The sequence below is a fragment of the Budorcas taxicolor genome, chromosome 6 (assembly GCF_023091745.1).
Source record: "Budorcas taxicolor isolate Tak-1 chromosome 6, Takin1.1, whole genome shotgun sequence".
Lineage (NCBI taxonomy): Eukaryota > Metazoa > Chordata > Mammalia > Artiodactyla > Bovidae > Budorcas > Budorcas taxicolor.
The window spans coordinates 30,706,070-30,732,567 of NC_068915.1; the positions used below are offsets into that span (position 1 = coordinate 30,706,070).

The following is a 26,498-nucleotide window of genomic DNA, read 5'->3' on the forward strand; positions in this document are numbered from 1 at the left end:
TTACATGTGCAGATGAAAAATATCACAGTAAAGTTTGAAAGTTTCAATAAAGAAACAATTTACTTTGATCCCTTGGAGATAATTCTTTGCCTTACTAAGCGAACAAGTTTCTCATTAGAAAATGAAATCTACGTAAACATTATAGAATCCATGGAATCTGGAAAAGAGGTATTTCTATTGTTCTATATTTCAATGTCTCAAGGAGATTAAAATCCAGTTTGAAAGAGGCAGTTAAATAGTTTATCTTCCATACAAAAATACTTCTCTTAGTTTTAAGAGTCACTCAGTAATCAGATGCATCTTCAGGATAACAAAAACATTCTGTACAAATAAATAATCCATTATTTCAAAACACAGTCTATAGAACAAAATTCCAGTAAAACAAAAGAACCTGGAAAGCCCCTCATACTCATTGTAACAGGATGAACTGCACAGGAAAAGAGTGCTATAAACTTCAGCCAAAGGAGGCAAGATAAAGGCAGACTCAATTGTAAGAGAGGTCGCTGAATTCAAGATTATCGTCTATGGATTTTTATTGTAGTACAGAAAGGAATTCTTACTATATTACACAATAAATTAAAATGCATACATACAAAAAACAGACGAATGAAAGTTTATTTTACATGCTTTAAATTTCAGAAAAAGACTGCTACTAGGAAGCATAGCTGATAAAACAAATTATTGGGTCTAGCAACATTTAGAAATCTATTTATAAAGCTAGTTTACTAGGACAATACAGCCTTTGAAATACATGAAAGAAAAAGTAAGCTGCAAAGCTGAACAGTATTAATACTCTATGCTTGTGTTCTGCACAGTCCATCACTCCCATTTACTTCCCAACTCATATAAAGCCTAAGCTATTTCAGCCTTTGAGCCCTTAAATAGCAACAACAGCCACTGGAGACAGTTGGGAATGACTTGAATTTCAGTCCTTTCAAAAGCTCTCAATGCTGTGGAAGGCAAAGTTTATTTGGAATTCCAAAGAGACTATTGCCATCAAAACACAAGAATGAGCAGTTAGTCACTGTCTCACTAATAAAACTTTAAGAATTATTTCTAAATTTACCAGGCAAAAGTAACAAAAAAACTATTATAATTTTAAAAGCAGCAATCTCTACAATTCGCGGCAGTAACTATTTACTATCTTCTATGTCCAAGTCATGGTGATAGGCACTAGAGGGTGTAAAAACAGAACATTATTTCTTCCCTTCAAAAGTTGGCTGTGATATTCTTGCCACTTAGGGTGCATGTTACATCTTTCTTAGCTATTTTCTTTTTACACAAGGAAGTATTATATGCTCCCTCCTTTTAAACTCTGAAATTAGCTTTTTTCTTAAAATGAAAATGAAGGTAAATGTGGTAGAATCCAATGCTGTGGAACCATGATCTTTTTTTAATCTCCCAGAAGTCGATGTGACCAGGAGAATCGTCTCCTGTTACTCCACTCCTTCAACAGTCCTGCTGTCTGTGTCTGTCTTTGTTTCCCTCCCCAGCCTCTCCTGAGTCTCGCCTTCCCTGTGGACATCTCTGCTCCTCTTTCTCTACTTCCAGATGGCTTAAATGTTTCTTGACCAGTGGTTCACAATCTGTGAATCACACACAAAGCAGCTGGAGGTAAAGGGCATGCAATTCTAAATTTTCCCAAATGATTCATGAATTTGTCTGGGTACTAAACACTGTTTAAAGTCTGCTTAATCTATTTAAATCATGTATATATTCGGATTTTTAAAGAAATGTAGATTCTTGAACATAAAATTAAAAAACCTTCCTGTTCATTTAAAACCACAATACGATATTCTAAAATGTGCAGTTTACAATTATTACCTTAAGGTAGTAAGGGAAGGATTACCCAAGAAATATTTGACAATGAAAAAATAGGTCTTTATTTAAGGTTAGAAATCAGTGCTCCCCTCTATGAACTCCTTGAGGGCAGGTGTGAAGACTTCCTTTCTATTCACAGTGATCAGCACAGCAAATGTTCCATTCAGTTCAGTCGCTCAGTCGTGTCTGACTCAGTGTATGCCAAACAGATGGATCTTCAGCCTTTCTGTTTGAGACACTGGCGTTGTGACTAGGAGCTGAGCCTCTCTTCTCCACCACACCCTGTGGCTATGCTAATTTATTCTATTCCTAGTCTGTTTTGGTTGGCTGGTAGTCACTCAGTCCTGTCCGACTCTTTGTGACCCCATGAACTGTAGCCCACCGGGCTCCTCTGGCCACAGGATTCTCCAGGCACGAATACTGGAGAGGGTTGCCATTCCCTTCTCCAGGGGATCTTCCCGATCCAGGAATCGAACCCAGGTCTCCCACATTGCAGGCAGATTCTTTACCAGCTGAGCCACAAGGGAAGCCCAAGAATACTGGAGTGGGTAGGTAGCCCATTCCTTCTCCAGCAGATCTTCCCGACCCAGGAATCGAACCAGGGTCTCCTGCACTGCAGGCAGATTCTTTACCAACTGAGTTATCAGGGAAGCCCCATCTGTTTTGAGACCTATATAAACTGCGCTGAACAGAGAGTAGAGACGCATGTGGCAGGTTCAGACAAGGAATAAGTCTTTCTGAGCTGGGTAATGGGTAATGGCAGGCCCTTCATCAATTTAAATGGCAGGAGATGCTAATTGCTGAGAAGGAAGTATAGAGCTCAGTTTTGAGTCTCAGGAACCTGTGAGAACATAGTTTCAGAGACCTGACAGCAGCAGAAGCAGACTCCAGAGAGGAGAGGAAAAGGGAGAAGGTGAAAGGAGAATGGAGCCCGGGCAAAGCAGGCTGGACACCTGAGCAGTCTTTGGTTCTTTCCTCTTTCTTCACATCCACACTGTTATTGTGGCTTTCAGAATCACTGTTCACAAGTTCTCATTTCTTACATTTCTCCTCTGTTTTCCATTCCAAGCCCGACATTGCCTGATCAGTCTCCCTGTTTCTCTCTCCACCTTTTTCCAAGCAGTCTCACTAAACATTATTCTGAAACTGTCACTTTTCTAAACAAAACTGTTAATATCTCAATGTCTAAAAATCTGCAAAGCACTATTCGAATCTAACTTTTATTCCTATTTCCACTGCAAAGTGGCCCACGTGCTCCTCCCAACAGATGTCTGGGGACTGGCCTCCACGAGATGGCCTTCTCATCAAGGTCTTGCCCAGGATTCAGCACCTCCAGGAAGCCTTTTCATTTCAATTGGGTCTTGCCCTCTTTGAATCTATGTAGCACCTCTGTCTCTTATCTCCATGAATGTCTTAAAAAATAGATACAAGTTCTTTAAAGGCATAAATCATAAATCATTCTCTTTATATCTACCCTTTATGGCTTCTGATCATAGTAAATACAGAAAAGTATAATTTTCAAAAATTTGGAACATTATGAAATTTTCCAACTAAACTTAAGTAATGATAGTGTTGATGAAAACTTAGAAAATTATTTCAAGTATCATAAAAACACAGTCCAAAAGTTTGCAATTTAACTTGATTTTAATGTTACTCAGGAAATTAAAGGGAATACACATGAATTTGGTTGAGTGACAGAAAGAAAAATTATTTTGCTTGTCTTTCTGGGTTAACTCACAATAAAAAGGAATTACATCTGCGTTATCCCTATAAGGATAACAAGAGGAATTAGCCAAATAAACAAGTCGAGGTGTATACTGATTTCTCTTCGCTGCCATAAATTATTGGTTGAGACAATTTTTCAACCAAAGCAGTAGTTAGCTGGCACTCAGCATAATGTTTATATACCCACATGCTTTTAAAAAGCTTTAATTACAGCTGTATGATCAAAAACCACTCACGTAACTAAAGAATCCTTTCTTCTAACACTTGGCGTCATCATCTTTCTGACTTTCGAAGATAACTATTTACCGGACTGCCCTCTCATTTTCTCCCTATTTCCCTCTAGTCACACCCATTTTGTTGCTAAGAAACAAAATAAATATGACCTCCTGGAAGTAACCTTACAATGGATACTGTATTAATAGTTACTCACACTGAAGTGAGAAACAGGAAGAAAGGAGACAAAACTTATCTCTGTCATGTTCTAGGTTCTTTACATGTGTTTTTCATCTAATCTTTGTAAGAGCTCTGCTGCTGCTGCTAAGTCACTTCAGTCGTGTGCGACCCCATAGACGGCAGCCCACCAGGCTCCCCCGTCCCTGGGATTCTCCAGGCAGGAACACTGGAGTGGGTTGCCATTTCCTTCTCCGTTATAAGAACTCTAGAAGGCAGTTATTACAATGCTATGCCTATTTACAAATGCTTAACTGAACTCAGTAATAAGCCTAAGGTCACACAGCTAGGAAGCGGTGGGATCACGGTTCATACCAAACCAAAGCCAGTTTTATTACCAGTCCCCTTCTTTATATCTCTACTTCATGGCCTTGTTTTGAAATTCTGCACATATGAAATATTCTATAAATTAAAAACTTACCATGAAGCTTTAAACAGGTCTTTTAATGTATTATTTCTTAGAATTATTACTGAAGTAATTTTTTTCCTTCAGAAAAGTAAATAAGACTTTTACGCTTAAAAATAACTTCCTGCTTTCAAGAGGCAAAGTTCAGGTAAGAATTTCAAAATGCAAAATACACCCTGATGAATTCATATTTACCAAATCTGCTACCGTCAAATTGCTACTATCAAAAGAGATGCACTAACTTGAGACTTCATTTGCAACAGTCTTTATCCCTACTGAAATGAAGAGAATAGAGCTATTTCTCTTTCATGTCTGCTGATGGATTTCTTAATTGACAGTTATCGTATCTCTTCCTGTCAGTATCAGACTAAGCAAAAAGTCTTCAAAACATATTTTTTTTAAAAATTCCTGAAACCTGAGTTATTCATGGGATACATAAAGAAGCCTGTTGAAGAGGTATTAATACATAAATAATTTAGCAAATATAGTCAACAGGCTGATAAACTTGAGAGAGAAAAAGAAAGATGATATTCTGATTTAGGACAGGCCAACTTACATATACAAGTCAGTACAAATGAATGTTCCTGTCTAGTGACGCACCAACCTATTTAGCCTCCTTTATCTCTTTTAGTTTTGTTCTACCACACAGGATCTAAGAAGCATATAGGAAATAATTTATGCATACTATTTACAACAGAACAGAAAAAGGTGAGAGTGAAAAGGAACACTGTTGTTTTCATTTGAAAGAGTCAAAGAGTTACCCCAACTGAATCCTATCTTATCACATTTTATTAGGTGACCATAGTCACCAAGTCCCAGTATAAAAAAACTAGAGCGGGCACAGTCTTTGACATGACCTAAGTTTGTTAAGCGAGTCACATAAACTCTTGATACCATGAAATAAACCATCTGGAAAATGGGTATATTAACTCACTCCTCAGTGGACGGACGGGAGGATTTAATGATATATGTGAAAAGATCTGCGCAAAAGAGATGCCAATGGTTTGCTTGCCCTCACCCCCTTTCCTAAGCAGCACTTCTATTTTTAATGATGAGGTAGAGGAAAGTTTAATCACAGTCCTGCAAATGTTACACTCCAAACAAAATTTAAAAAAGAAATTAAAACCAATATAAATGACCATAAAAACAGTAAAATCTAAATTGCAGAAAACACATTCAAAAAGCATACGAAGGGCTTCCCTGGCGGCTCAGTGGTAAAGAATTCACCTGCCAATGTAGAGGACAGGGGCTCCATCCCTGGTCCAGGAAAATCCCACATACCGACGAGCAACTAAGCCCATTCAGCACAACCACAGAGCCTGTGCTCTGTAGAGGCCAGGAGTCACAACCAGAGAAGCCACAGCGATGGGAAACCCGGGTACTGGGCTCCACAACCAGAGAAGCCACAGCGATGGGAAACCCGGGTACTGAGCTCCACAACCAGAGAAGCCACAGCGATGGGAAACCCGGGTACTGGGCTCCACAACCAGAGAAGCCACAGCGATGGGAAACCCGGGTACTGGGCTCCACAACCAGAGAAGCCACAGCGATGGGAAACCCGGGTACTGGGCTCCACAACCAGAGAAGCCACAGCGATGGGAAACCCGGGTACTGAGCTCCACAACCAGAGAAGCCACAGCGATGGGAAACCCGGGTACTGAGCTCCACAACCAGAGAAGCCACAGCGATGGGAAACCCGGGTACTGAGCTCCACAACCAGAGAAGCCACAGCGATGGGAAACCCGGGTACTGGGCTCCACAACCAGAGAAGCCACAGCGATGGGAAACCCGGGTACTGGGCTCCACAACCAGAGAAGCCACAGCGATGGGAAACCCGGGTACTGGGCTCCACAACCAGAGAAGCCACAGCGATGGGAAACCCGGGTACTGAGCTCCACAACAGAAGCCACAGCGATGGGAAACCCGGGTATTGAGCTCCACAACCAGAGAAGCCACAGCGATGGGAAACCCGGGTACTGCAATGCAGAGTTGCCCCTGTTCTCTGCAACTAGAGAGAAGCCCCTGCAGCAACAAAGACCCAGCACAGCCGAAAAGAAAGAAAGAAACAAAACGCATGTGCAACACCAAAGGCAAAAAGGGAACCTGAGGTGGGTGGGATAATGTGCAGCTCCAACTAAAAGAAAAGATAGTCAAACTAAATGCCTTTTAATTCACACGAATTGAAATATCCAACAGAACTGAAAACTTGGATTTAAAAAAAAAACTTAAAAATCTTGTCTCTATGCTCAGAGTGAAAGAACAGAGCTGAACTCATTAAATTTAACAGTAATAGGATGTTAAGCAATCCATTAAAATGAAACAAAAGATGGCTAACAGCTTCAGTGTGGTACCAAAGCTACTTCTCTTTTCTTGTAATTCAATGTGCCTATTAAATTATCCCAATGTGTCATTCATTAGTAGTAGTTACTGGACGTCTGACAATTTTTTTGGACGTCTGACAATTTTTTTGTTGTTTGAAGGATGAGGAAAAAGGCAGAGGAAGTAACAGAATACATCAATATTTTTCAGTACTCAACCCTTCTAGATCTTTCACTTCCAATCATAACAAGCTATATACTAAATGAAGTCTAAGGAACCAAAGTAAATAAGTAAACAAACCCACAAACATGCCACTACTAATAATGTAAAAACAAAAAAACAAGGAAGATTAGAAAAGTTATATATATTTTCTGTGATTCTGAGAGGATTAATTTTAAAATATAAAATAGGGGAAAATGTATATAAGTATTTTTTTATGATTAAGTGCTGTTTGAATATCTGTCTGACCTACCTTTCACCTTAAAGTCGGCAGGGTAGTACAAGTGACTTTGCTAACCTGGCAGAGTTTAAGATAACTCCAAAGAAAAAAGTCCAGTTTCCCGATTCTCTCAGCCAAAACAAGCAAACTTAAGTTAGTTTGATCTAATAGCAAGCTCTAGGGAACTTACCCATTTACAGTTGAAAAACCAGAACAAGAAACAGAATTTAGGGAACATAGAAATATTCATGACCTCATTTTATGGTCAAGAAAATTAAGGCCCAGAAATTTAGCAATTTATCCCAATTCACACAGTAAGTCAGTAGCAAGTTTATCTATGTTATGCAAAGAATTACTGAAGTAATGTGAAATAGTTAAAAATTTTATTCATAGCCTCCAACTCTAATATAGCTCATAGAGTTATTTGACATCGAAGCTTCAGAAAATGTTTTTTTTCTTTTATTAGCTAAAATAACATAATTTTTTAAATGATCCACTTTGATATGAATCAAACACATAGGCAAAAAGCACTTGATGGTTAAAAACAGCACAATACAATTTGCCTGATTCTCACAAGAGGAAAAATAATCTGAAATATAATTTTTCATTGTCTAGTTTCTAGTGCTCTTAGAATCAGTGCCAGTTTCAGGGGGAAAAATATTTTCTAATCCTATGCAAAGGTAAAAGACAAACTGAAATGAAATCTTTCACACCTTTATATTCATTAGATACTAGAATATAATGAGTCATCTTATTATTTTAGGATATCAATGGAAATAGCATATGAGCTTTATTACTGGGCCAAAGAATTAAGGCTTTTGAACTGTGGTGTTGGAGAAGACTCTTGAGAGTCCCTTGGACAGCAAGGGAACTCTCCACCATGACCCATCTGTCTCAGGTGGCCCTACACAGCATGGCTCATAGTTTCATTGAGTTAGACAAGGCTGTGGTCCATGTGATCAGATTGGTTAGTTTCCTGTGACTGTGGTTTTCAGTCTGTCTGCTCTCAGATGGAGAAGGATAAGAGGCTTATGAAAGCTTCCTGATGGGAGAAACTGACTGAGGGGGAAACTGGGTCTTGTTCTGAGGGGCAGGGCCATGCTCAGTAAATCTTTAATCCAACTTTCTGTTGATGGGTGGGACTGTATTCCCTCCCTGTTATTTGACCCAAGGCCAAACTATGGTGGAGGCAATGGAGATAATGGCAGTCTCCCTCAAAAGGTCCCATGCACACACTGCTGCACTCAGTGCCCCCAACCCTGCAGCAGCCCACGGCTGACCCACACCTCTGCTGGAGACTCCTAGACATTCACATGCAAGTCTGGGTCAGTCTCTTGTGAGGTCACTGCTCCTTTCTCCTGGGTCCTGGTGCACACAAGATTTGTTTGTACCCTCCAAGAGTCTGTTTCCCCAGTCCTGTGTAAGTTCTGGTGGCTGTATGGTGGGGTTAATGGCCACCTCCTCCAAGAGGGCTTATGCCATACCCAGGTCTGCTGCACCCAGAGCCCCTGCCCCTGCAGCAGTCCACTGCTGACCTGTACCTCCACAGGAGACACTCAAACACAGTTCTGTCTCAGTCTCTGTGGGGTCTGGGTCCTGGTACGCACAGGGTTTGTTTGAGACTTCTGGAAAACTTAAACTTGATTACAAACATTAGAGTGACCCACAGGTCCTACAAGACCTGACTCATCTCCATGAACTTCCTACTACCTCTCTGACCTCACTTCTGACCCTTCTGCCTTCATTCACTCTCTCCAAGCCCTCTGGCCTCCTGACAGGGCCATTGCACCAACTTTCCCTCTGCCTGGGGCACTCATGATCAAGGTATCCAATAATTTTCTCACTGAGGCTCTCCTGACCACCTCTATTTTAAATTGCAATTTTCCGCTCCTGTGTTCCCTATGCCCACTACATGCTTTGATTTTCTCCATGACATAGTATATCATCATGCAATATATGACACACTTTTACTTGTTTATTGTCTGTCTCTGCTCACCAGAAGATCAGCACTATGAGAACAGGGATTTTGCTTGCTTTGCTCACTGCTCAGTGTTCTTAGCATCTATAACAGTGCCTGGCATATAATAATGGCTCACAATATACTTGTGGAATAAATAAATAATGCCAAGTTTGAGAAATATAATGCTGGTACCAATCAAATGACACTGAAAACTCCAAACTATGCAGTTCAGTTCAGTTCAGTTGCTCAGTCGAGTCCGACTCTTTGTGACCCCATGAATCACAGCACGCCAGGCCTCCCTGTCCATCACCAACTCCCGGAGTTCACTCAGACTCACGTCCATTGAATCAGTGTTGCCATCCAGATATCTCATCCTCTGTCGTCCCCTTCTCCTCCTGCTCCCAATCCCTCCCAGCATCAGAGTCTTTTCCAATGAGTCAACTCTTCGCATGAGGTGGCCAAAGTACTGGACTTTCAGCGTTAGCATCAGTCCTTCCAAAGAAATCCCAGGACTGATCTCCTTCAGAATGGACTGGTTGGATCTCCTTGCAGTCCAAGGGACTCTCAAGAGTCTTCTCCAACACCATAGTTCAAAAACATTAATTCTTCGGTGCTCAGCCTTCTTCACAGTCCAACTCTCACATCCATACATGACTACTGGAAAAATCATAGCCTTGACTAGATGGACCTTTGTTGGCAAAGTAACGTCTCTGCTTTTCAATATGCTATCTAGGTTGGTCATAACTTTCCTTCCAAGGAGTAAGTGTCTTTTAATTTCATGGCTGCAGTCACCATCTACAGTGATTTTGGAGCCCAAAAGTCAGACACTGTTTCCACTGTTTCCCCATCTATCCCATGAAGTGATGGGACCAGATGCCATGATCTTCATTTTCTGAATGTTGAGCTTTAAGCCAACTTTTTCACTCTCCTCTTTCACTTTCATCAAGAGGCTTTTTAGTTCCTCTTCACTTTCTGCCATAAGGGTGGTGTCATCTGCATATCTGAGGTTATTGATATTTTTCCCAGCAATCTGGATTCCAGCTTGTGCTTCTTCCAGTCCAGCGTTTCTCATGATGTACTCTGCATATAAGTTAAATAAGCAGCAGGACAATATACAGCCTTGACATATTCCTTTTACTATTTGGAACCAGTCTGTTGTTCCACGTCCAGTTCTAACTGTTGCTTCTTGACCTGCATACAGGTTTCTCAAGAGGCAGGTGAGGTGGTCTGGTATTCCCATCTCTTTCAGAATTTTCCAAGTTTATTGTGATCCACACAGTCAAAGGCTTTGGCATAGTCAATAAAGCAGAAATAGATGTTTTTCTGGAACTCTCTTGCTTTTTCGCGATCCAGCTGACGTTGGCAATTTGATCTCTGGTTCCTCTGCCTTTTCTAAAACCAGCTTGAACATCTGGAAGTTCACGGATCACGTATTGCTGAAGCCTGGCTTAGAGAATTTTGAGCATTACTTTACTAGCGTGTGAGATGAGTGCAATTGTGCAGTAGTTTGAGCATTCTTTGGCATTGCCTTTCTTTGGGATTGGAATGAAAACTGACCTTTTCCAGTCCTGTGGCCACTGCTGAGTTTTCCAAATTTGCTGGCATATTGAGTGCAGCACTTTCACAGCATCATCTTTCAGGATTTGAAACAGCTCAACTGGAATTCCATCACCTCCACTAGCTTTGTTCATAGTGATGCTTTCTAAGGCCCACTTGACTTCACATTCCAGGATGTCTGGCTCTAGGTGAGTGATCACATCATCGTGATTATTTTGGTCTTGAAGATCTTTTTTGTACAGTTCTTCTGTGTATTCCTGCCATCTCTGCAAGATGTTGTCAAACACTGACAGTGCAAATAAATGTGGTCTTTGCTTTCAAAGAGTCTAGTTGGTGAAATAGAACTAATGTACGGAAGCAGTCAGTTAATTATATAGGCATTATAAAGTATGACTATTAACCAATTAGGGTTACTTGTATATGATTCATGGAATCTGTCTTGACAGTCCTGGTTATATCTAGTATATAATTAAATGCTAAGTCAAACAGTATAAACTTGTCACAGGAGTTTGGGGTGGGGGGAACGAACAAACTGAAAGTTAGAAAAGACTATGGGGGGATGATGAGCTTCAGTATGGCATCTGAGGATGTGGAGGCACTCACTGGCAGTGAAGATATGGGAGGGCATTCCATATGAAGCCAAGTTTGTAAGAGGGAAAAAAGGCATGTGAGGGACAGTAAGAAACCTGTCTTAAATGGAAAGATAGCATCTTCTGATGAGTACTGATGATCTGAGGAGGACAACCAGATTGGGCCTGGGTCACAGAGAGCCTAATTCTCTGAGCAGAGGTCTTCAGTCTGGATGCAACCTCACAGCACATGATGCTGGCACCCAGCGTGGGTCCTCTGGAACCAGTCTACTGGTTTGGTACATTCAGCTCCAAGGTGCTCCCTATATTGCTAATGGTTCACACAGCAACTTTCTGTGGAAGCCACAGAAGCTCCTAGCCCTCCCCTGCATACACACACACACACACACATACACACACACACACACTTCCAGGACAATGGTGGCCAATGACTAACAAATGCAGGGGAGAGGGGACAAAAACCCAGTTCCCTCAAGACAAGACTCACTCCATGGTACAATGTTGTTCCCAAGCTTTCTCCTGGGGCAAGCTGAAGATAGACATCCCTGAAACCATATCCTTGCTCATCTCAGTTTCTTCTTCCCAGTCCTGCTTCATCCACTCCCTTGTAAGCATCATATGAAACAACTCTCTTGATAAATCACTTGTACATAAATCCCATCTCAGGTTCTGCTTCTAGGGAAACCAGACTAAAGACAAGTCTGTAAAGGAGAGTACTAGACAGTCATGAAGAAATCAGAGAAAGCACTGTTGTAGGTTGTTCAGTTTGGAAGGAGAATCCTGAGCAGACTAGTGGGTGAGAGATGGAATAAAGAGGGTAAGGTGACTGGAAGCCGAGTAAGGATGTTGTTGTTCAAATTCATAAATGAGTGGGAAAAAAATGTTTGCTTTGATATAAGAAAGAGAACTTAGGAATAAAATGGCCTTAGTATAGCGAAAGATTAGAGATAACTCTTCAAAGTTTTATTTTTTTCATAAAAAAGCAAAAAGTATTTCTTCAGTAGCATTGTGAGGGTTATACCATGACTTCTCTTAAATGCAAATCTCTTTCAGGCTGACATAACCTAACACAAGACGTGTTTAAAAAATTGAGAACAATAACAATGAAAAACAGGACTCTAAAATTCTCTATCATATTGTGGGTCTCTGAATATCCATATATCCTTTGCAACAAGTTGGCTTGTGAGATTCTGCATTTAAGTAGCTTAAAAGAATCTATATTAAAATTAGTAGCAGATTACTCAAACTAGAAACCCATCCAAACAGGGTAACATCTGGTTTTCATCTACTCTCGTGGAACCTAGAAGTCTTTTCAACAGAAAATAAGATACTGTACTAGGTCATAAAACAGTGAGCACAATATGAAAACAAGTAGGCTACTATGAAAGAAACCATATACAGCCCAGAAAAAAAAGTTTATACCACACATAAACTTTCACTTGTGAATAGGAGAAACAACCTAACAACATCCTTGCTTTGTTGTGTTGATATCTCATGACACATTAAGTTTCTTAACTTCTTGGTTCCCTTTCAAAATTCATACTTAGTAAAAATGCCTATTTTCTCTTAATTAGTAACAATGTTTGTGTTACATGTCTCAATATATAGAACAAAGACTATCAAAATAGAACTTTTTAGCAAGGTTATTTTTTCTCATTGATTACTTTTGTATCCACTGAAATGTACAGCTACTAGCTTTCAAAATTTAAATACACATTAACTTTGATTCAACAGTCCCACTGAAAGGAATTTCACACATAGAAATACACAAAGACATACAGACATACAGACAGATACACACACACGCCCCCAAATGGGAACTGGTCAGAAAGTCATGATACAGCAGAGTAATCTCTAAGTTTTTCTAGATTTCTCCTATTCACTTTTAAGACAAAACTGATACTCATCCAGAAAATTACATATAATTTATCTTCTATATATCCTTTAAATCCTTCCAGGAGAGACTCCAAGAATAAAAAGGTTTCATTGTTAAAAATAATAGGAAGATATAGCATACATTATTCCCCTCATAAAGACTCATAATAAAAACAATTTATGGAAGACTATGAGATGTTTTGGAGAAGGAAATGGTAGCCCACTCCAGTATTTTTGCCTGGGAAATTCCATGGACAGGGTAGCCTGGTGGGCACAGTCCATGGGGTCACAAGAGGGTTGCACATGACTTACCGACTAAACGATGACAACGACATGAGAAACGGCATTTTCCAAATTTTATAGAACAGAGAACCTTTCCATTAATATAATTATCAAAAGCAAGACTTGCTTAAAACCCTTCATGACCACCTGGTAAACCTTCCTTATAAATGTACAGCTTCACAGCCCTCATTCAAGAACCCTCCTCTTCTCTCTTTCCCCTACTTTCCCCTCAACCCAAGACACTGAAGTGGTCCTAACCTTGTATTTCATAATAATCACAGAAAACTGGTTAATATATAATTCTCGGTCCTTACTTCCAGATAGTCTGATTCTTAGCAGTATTTTTTTTCTTTTTTATTTATTTATTTTAATTGGAGGCTAATTACTTTACAATATTGTGGTGGTTTTTACCATACCTTCACATGAATCAGCCATGGGTGTACATGAGTTCTCCATCCTGAACCTCCCTCCCCACCCCATCCCTCAGGGTCATCCCAGTACACCAGCCCTGGGCACCCTGTGTCATGCATTGAACCTGGACTGGTGATCTATTTCACATATGATAATATACATGTTTCAACACTATTCTCGCAAATCATCCCACTCTCGCCTTCTCCCACAGAGTCCAAAAATCTATTCTTTACATCTGTGTCTCTTCTGCTGTCTTACATATAGGGTCATCATTACCATCTTTCTAAATTCCATATGTATGCATTAATATACTGTATTGGTGTTTTTCTTTCTGACTTACTTCACTCTGTATAATAGGCTCCAGTTTCATCCACCTCATCAGAACTGATTCAAATGCATTCTTTTTAATGGCTGAGTAATATTCCATTTTGTATATGTACCACAGCTTTCTTATCCATTCATCTGCCAATGGACATCTAGGTTGCCTCCATGTCCTGGCTATTGTAAACAGTGCTGTGATGAACACTGGGGTACACGCATCTCTTTCAATTCTGGTTTCCTCGGTGTGTATGCCCAGCAGTGGGATTGCTGGGTCGTATGGCAGTTCTATTTCCAGTTTTTTAAGAAATCTCCACACTGTTCTCCATAGTGGCTGTACAAGTTTCCTAGCAGTATTTCTAAGAAGCGATTCAGGTGGTCTCAATACAGGTCAAATGTTGGGATGCTGAAAAGACCTGATATAATACAATCAACAAGATGTTTAGCTATTTTAAAATTGAAACCAAACTAAGTTCAAAAAATCTGGACCTCAAATAAATATATTAAAATTATATTTTTCCATCCAGGGGTAAAAAGGCAAAAAACACGGTAAAAGAAGAGCCAAATTTTTTTAAAAATACCTTTTAATACACTGTCTAGAATATTAAGGTCAAGAGTTTTACCCTATAACAAGAATCCTTAGGCTGCATTCTACTGAGAAATTGCAGAAATTCTTAAACTCTCTGAAACTATACACACAATAGTTATGAGTATGCAAATACATGGCTTATAACCAAAGCTTTCACCAGTTCTCATACTGCTCAATACCCAATTTAAAAGTCATTCTATTTCTTATTTATTTCCCTGAAACAACAGCAGTAGAAACTGCTTCTTAGTTAACAACATGAATCAGACACACGAAAACACATTCGTCAGTGTTGTTTTCTCTATCAGAACCAAATGAAAAAAATTTACCTTTGCAGAGTCATATTCAAAGAGTCTGTACAACCCTTAATCTTGTTCTGGGCTTCCAGATGAGTCATGCCATGGGCACTTATTCCATCAATGCTGAGAACCACGTCACCTATTCTTACGTTTGCCTGGGATGCTTTTCCACCATCTTTTAGCTGTAAAAAATATATTTCATTAGGACTGTCATTCTTTAAAAATAAACACAGATGAAAATTATGCTGTTGTCATATCAAAAGAAATATATACTCATATACTACTAGACAAAGTAATAAAAATTTTCTTACTTAACAGGTAAAGTAAAAATTCAAATGACTTTCATACTTATTTTCTTAAATTTTTATTTGCTGTCTAAAACTCTAAAATAATTGTCTGAGAGTCTTTGGTAATTTCTCCATTTCTTTATTGTGTAACAGGAGTGTGTGATTGTTACAAATGAGGAAGAGAAGTAGCCAAGGAAACCACATTTTAGGGGGAAAAAAGTAATCTGAATAAGGTATTTAATACTCTTTCAGAAATAAGTTTTAAAACTCTTAAACAGCTGTATTTTTGTTTCAGCACAAAGATAAATACAGATGGAGGACGTACTAAAAAATCCTTCCTGTTGAGTCCAACTTGTGACCAGTGTTTGAGGGACTGAACTCTTTCAGATCACAGGCCCAAATATCTTTTATGCTGGACGGGCTTCTTGTTCCAGGCATTTAGCAGGAGGGGAAGAAAACCAGTTGTGTCTGAGACTGTCAGACTTGATTGTGTACCACAGTCTTTAATTCCCAATCTTTCTTCCCTTCCTTACGAAACGTTATGCATGTTTACATTTAGTTTGATCTCCTTCAAACTTCACATGGATCTATTTCATTGCTCCAAAAGTTCAAATCAAAAGGAACCATTCTAATTAAAAAGACAAGCTCAGAATTCAGTTAAATACAAGTAGTAGATCGCACTAAATATGGGTTGCTGGAAGAACTCATATTCTTGAGACTAGACCCGAAAAAGGAAGAGAAAAAGGAAGAAAATAAGCAGTATTTCTCTAATGTTGGTATTGTAATTTCTCTAATACTGTTGTTGTTTAGTCCCTAAATCTTATCTGACTCTTTGTGACCTCACAGACTATAGCCTGCCAGGCTCCTCTGCCCATGGGAGTTACCAGGCAAGAATACTGGAGTGGGTTGCCATTTCCTTCTCCAAGAAATCTTTCTGACCCAGGGATAGAACCTACATCTGTCTGACAGGCGGATTCTTTACCACTGAGCCACCAGAGAAGCCCACTTTCTCTAAAAGTTAGAAGTAAAGATCTTAAGCAGAGTTTCTATTTGGGATGAACAAAAATTCTGGAAATGAATAGTAGTGATGGCTGCACAACACTGGTTAGTGGAGTGCTGCGGTGCTAAGTCGCTCAGTCATGTCCAGCTCTGTGCAACCCTATGGACTATAGCCCACCAGGCTCCTGTGTCCATGGGATTCTCCAGGCAAGAATACTGGAGTGGGTTGCCGTGCCCTCCTCCAGGGGATCTTCCCAACCCAGGGATCGAATCCACATCTCTTACATTTCCTGCATTAGCAGGTGGGTTCTTTACGAACACAACAGTGTAAAAGCAATTAATGAATTGTGCACTTTAAAAATGGCTAAAATGTCTTTTATGATAAGTATATTTTACCACAACTTTTTAAAAACTAACTGTTTTAGTGCACATTTTTCTAAAATTACGATTCGATTCAAAGAAAAACATCCCTCAGCAAACTGAACAATGGCTGAGTGCTGGAATTCATAATTTGGAAGCAAAGCAATAATACAAATGAATACTGTATGTTCCGTAGGTTTTGATTACCATCAATTCTCTAATTCTTTCCTTAAAAATAATGATCAAGGCAGATAAATCCTAGTGTACAAGAACAACTATTTGGATCTAAAATCAAGGAAACAGTATTGACTATTAGATCCATCCGGGCAGGCCCATGCCTGTGTTTCTCTCCCACTGTCCTAAAGCTAGAAGTGTGCCTGATACTACAGACCGTCATAAAATACATGCTGAATGAATGGATGCCATTTGTCATCTAACACGGGCAAAATCTATCGTTTGTTATAAACTGTGCAGTCAGGAAGAACTAAAATTTCCAATTTGAAATCTATTTCATTTAACATATAACTATCAAATGATGGACAAAGTTCTTGAAATTAGTAAGAAAAAATATCTATTTGAGCCAGGATATGTAAAGTCTAGGCTTCCCAGATGACGCTAGTGGCAAAGAACCTGCCTGCCAATGCAGGAGTTGATATAAGAGACTCAGGTTCGATCCCTGGGTCAGGAAAATCCCCTAGAGTAGGAAATGGCAACCCATGCCAGTATTCTTGCCTGCAGAATTCCATGGACAGAGGAGCCTGGCAGGCTATAGTCCATGGAGTCTCAAAGACGGGACATGACTGCAGCAACTTACCACACACAGCACACATATAAAATCCAACAGATACAAAGTATAAAAAAAGATTTCAAGCCTTTCAATGAAATATTCTCTATTATAATATAAATGTAGTACATAGAGTTGACAGTTGATCAACATGAGTTTGAACTGCATGGGTCCACTTATATGAGGATTTTTTTCAATAGTGAATACAACAGTACTACACAATCCATGGCTGGTTGAATCCAGGGATGCAGAACCATAGATACGGAGGAACCAAACTATATATACAGAGAACAGACTATAAATTACAGGCAGATTTTCAATTTCACAGAGAGTCAGTGCCCTTAATCTCTAAGAGTTCAAGGGTCAACTATAGTGATTTTGTTTTCATCATTGTACTAATGTAAACAAACAACTCCTCTCAGTTGTCCAGATATTTAAAGGTAACAAAAATTAATGAAATGCGGACAATAAAGAAATAAAATTTCCAGAGTAGTAAAGCATTAAAATTTAACACATATCTAATTTATCAACATAGCTATATTACATACACATGTATATATATATACATACATACATATAGACACGCATTTTATTATATACTATATGACTGACAAAGTAATACCAAAATTCAATAAAAATTAAATGAATCTAATTTGAATTCCAGGATCAAGGATCAAGAAGAAAAAAATTAAGATACAATTTTATTAAGTATATTTTAAAATACTATATAGACAGAAACATTTATTAAAATGTGTATGTGTCAAGAGTAAGAAAAAGTCTTTAAAAATAATACCTAAATTAAATACTACAGCTTTACTGTATTGAATAATAGGTGTGAAATGTCTTTTAATACTCAGTATTTTTATTAATTATAAATATTAATTATTTAATTAAATAACAAATACTAACTGTTACTCTCTCCTGCACAGAACTAAACTGTTTAAATTATGAAGGACATTTCCAAGAAAACAATTCCTAAAGCTATAATAGCAATGCCACTGCTTTCCATGGGACTTACTTGTAGGGTTTTATAAAGATTATATGAGATAATAGCTTAATAAATGTTATCTGTTATCATTTTCTCTTGATCTCAGATGACTAACCCAAGAAATGTGGAGGCTGAACTCTCCAAATTCCATGTCATTTCCTTCATCTTATTTCCATAATGGTGGCCCAACTACCATCTCACACTGAAGAGTTCCATCATGTTAACTATTTATAAAATGAGGGTGAAAAGGCTGCAAATATTTTCTGCTTCCTACAATGGAGAATAAAGTTGAAGCCTGATATACAAGCAATTTATATTCTGTAGTCAACCTGTTTACAACTTCCAAACAAGCTCCTCAGGGATCATATTTTACACTATGTCTTCTCAAGAGCCTTGAATATTGTAGGTATCAGACAAATATCTGATCAAATAATAGTAAATAAGGAATCAATAAATCCATCCATCAGATTAATATGCTAAATTCTGATGAAATATACTTAATTCATCAAAGAGAAAAAAATAATTTTAATCTGAAAATGAGAATCTTCAGTTGAACATTAGGCTGAGCTAAGCTAAGAAAAGTCAAAAATCAAACTACATTTCCAACAGAACCAAGTAAACACATTTCGGATACATAGCTAATATATTTTCCCTAGAATTTCCAAAGAAATGTCACAACTCCCCTTAGTAACTTTAAGTGCTGTTGTCGTACAATCGCTAAGCTGTGTCCGACTCTTTGTGACCCCATGGACTGCAGTACACTAGGCTTCCCTGTTCACTATTTTCCGGAGTTTGTTCAAACTCATGTCTATTGAGTCAGTGATGCCATCCATTCATTTCATCCTCTGCCGCTCCCTTCTCTTGTCATCAATCTTTTCCAGCATCAGGAAATTTTCCAGTGAGTCGGCATTTCATATCAGGTGGCCAAAGTCATGGAGTTTCAGCTTAGAAAGAATTTAATTGTATTTAATCTCAAACCTTTCTCAGTTGTCAGAAATGTAAACAGATGTCCACTGCCATCTGTACTTTTCATGTTATTTAAACTGTCAAACTCCTTTTTGCCTACAGTTTTTTGGAGCTTAGTAATATTAATTATTTTGAGTTTCTGACATGAACGTATTTTCTAAATCTCAAAATCTATATTATTCAATATCTAGGCTTTCTACTGACTATTAAAGAGCAGAAAGAGCCTAAACTAATGCCAGTGGAAAAGGCCCAATGCATAGGAACAAATGTAAAACTTGTTAAAGATGGCATCTCATTGAAAACTCCCATGACCTTTAATTTATCCCCAGAACTACTTCCTCAAGGCAGCCACTCAATGGAAAGATGAAACTTCCCCCTTAATTGGGTAGGATGTATCACTATTATAAATTGTGAGCAGCTAAGAAAAGACTACAAGGTCACTTGTTATTTGCATAGTTCATTTCTTCTTTGTTGTGGCAAGTCTAAATAGCTTGCATTTGTTCGAGGCAGTCAGTAACAACTTTCTGTCACCAATAAATCTTGTCCATATTATAGGACAGCTATAAGTATGTGTGTATTTCATAAATGCACAATGTGTAGGAAGGAAGCAGTCAAGGGAGGCTCCTGGGTCCAGTCCAGAATAAATCAAATTAATCACAAACAAATGCTTCTCTTTTGATCTTTAAATACATTTTTCAGTACCGTTGTCCAATTTTCCATAAACTTAATTGTAGCTGTATGCTTCTTTAAAAACACTGCTTTGTGGTCTCACTTAAGTTGTAAGCAGACATGGCTGCAAATGTTGGAACAACCTCTGAGCTTCGCTTTACTGATGCAGAAAGCAGGATAACTACCTGCTCTTCAAGAGAGAATGGGATCTGTACTGAGCTTCCCCATTAACTCAGATAAGAAAGCATCTAATGTTAATCAGCTGCACTTGGATCTAAACCTCAGCCCTAGGGCTACACTTTAACCTTCTTAATTATGGATTATAAGAAGTCCTCTCTTGAAAGATAGCCCAGTCTTCAGTAAGCAGATGGACAGACTGTTTGTGTATGTGTGACTGTGTGTCTGTGCGTTCATGTGCAGCCATGTGTGTGTGATGTGAGAAGGAAGATGTAAGAGAAAATGGCATCACAGACTTGGGCTTCCCTCATCTTGCTGTGACTGGGAAATACTCAAAAGTAAATTTTCTTCAGCTGTTTTAGATGGATAGCTCCTCTCACATAGTCTCTTTCTGTCCTAAGAAAGAGATGACCCAGAAAAAGTAAATACAACTATTTACTGAGCACCAACAATAAGTGAAGGATCCTGGGAGACCCATCATCATCCCTCACCACTATCAGGCGGTTTTACTCTGCTTGGCAGATGGGAAAAGAGAACTCCACAGCAAGAACACAGTTTCAAGAAAAGATTCTGAAGTTAAGCAAACATGAGTTCATACTATGCTTGGTCCTCTATTAAGTGTGCACCATGAGTTTACGAGGCTTCTCTAGGCTTCAGATATTTCTTCCTGAAAATGGGGACTAGGATTTCACTTGCCTCACAGAGCTACTGAGCAGATTAAATGAAGCACCAGCACAGCACATGGGTTTCCCTGGTGGCTAAGATGGTAAAGAATCTGCCTGTGATACAGGAGATGAAGATCCGATTCCTGGGTCGAGAGGATCCCCTGGCGAAGAGAATGGCTACCCGCTCCAGTATTCTTGCCTGGAGAATTCATGGACAGAGAAGGCTGGTGGGCTACAGTCCATGGGGTGGCAAAGAGTCAGACACAGCTGAGTGGCTAACACACACACACAGTACACAGCCTGCACAGTAAATGCTCACTGTCATTATCATAGTATGCCACCAGTTCACATGTGCTGGACACCTACGTCAAGGACCTACAAGGCAGGGAAGACAACTTTTCAAGCTGATCAGTCAGGCTTCCTTTTCCCTTTCCTACTTAAAGGAAGACCAAACACCCCTCTTCTCTTCCCTCTGCTTCTCTAAGCCTAAATTTTCTCTTCACTTAGCCAAGAGCTTGATACAACCCTGAATCAGAACCCCTGCTCACAGGCCCTCCCTGCTTGCTCACTACTATTCAAGTCTGAATTTTTCAAACTCTATTCCCCCAGGATGGTGGCCTCATGATCAGCACCCAGGACAGTCTGGCACTGTACCAAAAGGCCAAAGAACAAGAATCAATAAGGTGATACTGGTGAAGAAATCTTGAGTTAGGGGTCAGGGAAGGAGAGGAAGGAAAGCAAACAAAAGAACACATAACAAGGGAGGGCGCTGGGAAGAAGGCAGAACAAAGAACCAAGGACATGAACGAAGAAAGTTATGAGATGCCCCAGGTTTGGGGCCCAGGCCTTCTCTCTGAGTGTGTTGTACATCACTGCATTTGTACAAAATAATATGCAAATTGAATACAATAGCAAAATAGTAATTGAAGAGCAAGAAGGTCTTATACTTTGATTTGAGCAATTATGATAAAATAACCTACACGACTATAATTAATAGCTATGATGCAGAGCCAATTAACTCAGGGTAATATTTACGTATGCCATTAAACGTGTCATTAACTTTATTGGACTCAAGTAAAATTTACAACTAAACTTTTCCCAAATGCTTAGCCTCTATACAAATTTGTAGTTCCAACAGTATTTCTTCTTTAAACTTTTTAACAGAAGAAGAAAGTAGCACCACACCCTTAGAAAAGCACATCAAAATTAAATATTATCTCAAGAGAGCATATCACTTAGATGAGAACCTCCAAGATAAACTGAAGAGAAACCTGTTTTATCCACAAAGCAGTAAACTACTTGGGATTGTTAGGCATTATAGATATACCTGTTAAACTAATCCTTCCCCGTATCTATCACCTCTTAAGAGTATATCATAGAAACAAACCAATCATTGAATTCTTAGTAAAAAAACAAACAAAACAAAGAAAGCATTATAGAGCTTTCATTTTTAAAAATCAGAAGCCAACATGGCCGGTAACATTTTAAATAAATCTACCTACCTAAGATTTCTCTATAAAATGCACATTTAATACAGCTGCTACATTGCACAAAGATTTTTCATAAAAAGGCAAAATGTATAACTACAGCAGTGACTCCAGTACTACCTTAGAATTCTCTAATGAAAAGTATCCTTCCAAATCATAGGGAATTTTCAATATATACGAAAAAATCTCTTACTTGTCTTCCCTTGAAAATAAGTCAGTAGTTACAAACCTCAGAAAGTAAGTGCCAGCAATAAAAATGACTTTTTGAAAATATATGTGCCCAAGAATATTACAAAGATCATTTTACAGTACAGATAACATAAGTCAGTTGCTTACTGACAACAATTTATGCTGATTCAAAAGAAATTTACTTTGGTATTGATCCTATTACATGCTACAGGTAACAAACAAGTAGGAAATAGGTACCTATCTATTGAATTATCGCCAATGTGCCAATTTCAACCTTCTGCATATTTTCAACAAATACGGAATGTTTGGAAATATGTGACCTTAAAACCATGGGTATGACAGGAATGCCATCAGGCTAGTAAATGTTAATAAGGAACATAAATATGACAGCTAGAGAAGGAAACACTAACAGAAATTTCCCATGTCCAAAAGCCATGGGAACTAAATCCTGGGAAAATAAAAGCTATTGTTTCTCTAAGTGCCATTACCAAAATTCAGAGAAATACGTATACTAAGAAAAAAATTATATCAATCTGACCAAAGGATCTTCATGAGACAGAAGAAAGCATAGAGAAAAATCTCATTTCAAAAAATACCTAATTAGTGGACAATATTTAAGTTTGCTTTAAAATCTATTTTCTGGTAGTACCAACTTAGAATAAATAATCTGAATCCAGATAGAAACCTATGGTTGAAACTACCCAGCTATTTATCTCCCACATGCTTTCCAGAATACTGAGAATGTGATTCTTTACACTACCATGCCCCATAAAAACCTAAGACTGAATGAACACAACTCCAAATGAGAATTCGCAGAACTTGCCTTCCTGCCAAATTACGAATGCTACTCAATCACCAAGAAATATCACAAATAAACAAAAATGGTCTGAGTTTTCAGCCACTCAAGTGAGCAGAACATTTGAGAAGTACCCTTTTTTTTTTCAAATCCCAGTTTATTCACTACCACTCCTGTCTTGCTAATCTGCTCTGCATTACTCAGCACTCAAAGATGTTCTGTCTTGCACCGTTTATTGTTACAGTGTTCAGTGTTGGCGCCTCAACCAGCCTACAAATGCAACTCAACAACATACAAAATGTCAGTCTCCAGCCTGAACGTGTAATATGAACATACCCCACTTTAATATCTTTTGTTTGCAATAAAATGATTTTGCTTTTTGCAGGTTAGAAATAAAGCAAGCAATCACTGATGTCTCTCTTAAGTCTATAAAATCGTGACTCTGTGAGCACTGGTTATTTTAACCATGGACTCTATTTTGGCTTATGAGTCAAACTGTAATCAATTTTACCCAAAAGTCTGAGAATCCACCTTATATGGTAGCAATGAAGAGAATACCTCAAAGTATGTGTCATTATGCCTTACAAAACCAAATGGAAGAAAGGAAGTGATTACGCCTCTTTCCTTGTAGCCACTGAGCCACCTAGTTCGAACATGTTTGTTTTACCAGTCTAAATGTATGTCCACAATGATTCCTTCCTAATTGAAATAATATCTTTATTATTCTCTACAGAGTGACCTAACAAAACAGAAACATGCCTTCTTAAACTGTAATTCACTATTAATATGCCACAAAGCATTTTCATTTTACAGTTAATCCATATGTATTTTTAAAAGTCCTGCGCTTTGTAGTTAACGTGCGAATATAATTCTACCAGAAATGTGAAAAGCATGGTGGTTTGTTAAAAAACAGTACAGCCACAAACATCTCCAAATCAAACAAATTTGTTACTTACAGAGAAATTAATGTTTCTATGTAGTCCACTCTACAATAATAAGGAACACAGTAAGAAATGGCACAGAGAGCTATAAAGGTTCAAAACCGTTTTAGTCAACTCTAAATTTACCTGAGAACAGATTAACTGAAATTCACACATTTCAACCCTCCCTTCTCATAAGGTTCTTTTCAATGATGAGATGACTCGCCCTCAAAATTGTATGCAAACTGTGTGTAAGTATACATGTATTTTCCACTGAGATTGGTCCACGGTTTTCCCCAAATTCTCAAAGGCAACTAAGACCAAATGTTAAGAACTAATGATTTAATGAAACCTTAGAACAGTGTTTCTCAAAGTGTGGTTCCTAAACCACCAGAGTTGGCATATTTCAATGACAGGGGAAACAAATTACAAGCTTTCAAAACCCATAAACTAAACATGTTTCAAAACAAAACAAAAAAATCTCTCAGCATCAAGAAAATTTAATAACTCAGAACAGAATTATTAATATTTATGCAAAGTGGTGCAAAATCATGATTTCATGTGCTAATGGCAGGTAAGTTAAAGAGTTAGTCACTCCGTCGTGTCCAACTCTTGAGATCCCATGGACTGTAGTCCGCTAGTCTCCTTTGTCCATGGGGATCTCCCAGACATGCATACTGGAGTGGGTTGCCATTCCCTTTTCCAGGGGATCTTCCTGACCCAGGGATCAAACCCAGGTCTCCCTCTTTGCAGGTGGATTCTTTACTGCCTGAGCCACCAGGGAAGTCTAAATGGCAGGTAAGCGTAGCTTAAAAAAATGAGGACTCGCTTTTAAACTTTTAAAATCTTCATAGCATAAATCACTAGCATTTAATAAGGGTCTATTTCAATGAGGCACTACCTTCAATACTGAATTCTCAGAACAGGCATGGCCCTTCCCCTCATCTACTGGTTTCTATTATTTCACTTTTCCCACCTGTATGCAGCTCTCCAGAAAGCAATGCTCCTTGAACCATCTGTGGTGGAGGACACCACTTATGGGGAAGTCCCCTCCCACCCACATTTGCCTTTACCAATTCTTCTGTAATCTACAATAAAGTACTTAAAAAACAAACTCAAAAGAAGTCACTCAAAATAAAAGACAAAATTATTTATCATCTAACTCAACAGATATAAAATTGTTCTGTCCAACTATGACAGTTCCTAGCTACTTACTCTTCATTTCTAACCTTATTTCATTTCAATCTATAACTGACAGTTGGCAGGTGAGCAGATCAGCAAGGATGCTCCTTCTAGGCAAGGACTATATCTTTTATTTCAAGTTCATCGTACCAAGACTTAAACGTAACACACAATAAACATCTGATGAGTCACCACACAGGAAATCAAAGGTATTTTGTAAATAGGCTATTATTTAATAATTCAACCTATTTCTACCTTGGGGGCTCATGTTAAAGTAATTAATAATACTGTTACCTTTATTTTGGCACATTTATCTGACTTTTTCTTTAGGAATCATTTCTAAACAGGTATGCACATTAACGGAGAAGGCAATGGCACCCCACTCCAGTACTCTTGCCTGGAAAATCCCATGGATGGAGGAGACTGGTAGGCTGCAGTCCATGGGGTCGCTAAGAGTCAGACATGACTGAGCGACTTCACTTTCACTTTTCACTTTCATGCATTGGAGAAGGAAATGGCAACCCACTCCAGTGTTCTCGCCTGGAGAATCCCAGAGACGGGGGAGCCTGGTGGGCAGCTGTCTATGGGGTCGCACAGAGTCGGACACAAATGAAGTGACTTAGCAGCAGCAGCAGCATGCACATTAAAATGTTTGATCCATGACTCTAGACTGGCAGCAAGAATATCTGCAGACATTTACAATTCTGCAAACTTTGTATGATAGTGTCCATTATCCACACCCTTGCAATCCTTAGTTTTGTAAAAAGAAACCTGAGGATAATTCTAATTTTACCACTAACAAACCCTGTGACCTTTGGCAAATCACTTATCCCTCTGGCCTCATTCTGCTCAGCTGTAAAGAGAGTTGGATCAAATGATCTAGGGTCCCTTTCACCTATAAACCATAATAAATATTTACAAAGACTTTACAACCTCTCATTAGTCTAAAGTCATTACAATTAGTATCCATTACTCAGGCACTAAAATAAAT

The 26,498-nt window shown here is 38.6% G+C and overlaps 1 protein-coding gene across 1 annotated transcript in view; it reads right to left on the reverse strand.

Moving 5' to 3' along the window:
* The window catches only part of PDLIM5 (PDZ and LIM domain 5), a 239,437-nt gene that overhangs the window by 154,254 nt on the left and 58,685 nt on the right, over positions 1 to 26,498 (reverse strand). The window contains exon 3 of the mRNA XM_052641597.1: positions 15,069 to 15,220. Within this exon, the coding sequence (XP_052497557.1) occupies positions 15,069 to 15,220 (152 nt within the window). The remainder of the gene's footprint in view (positions 1 to 15,068; positions 15,221 to 26,498) is intronic.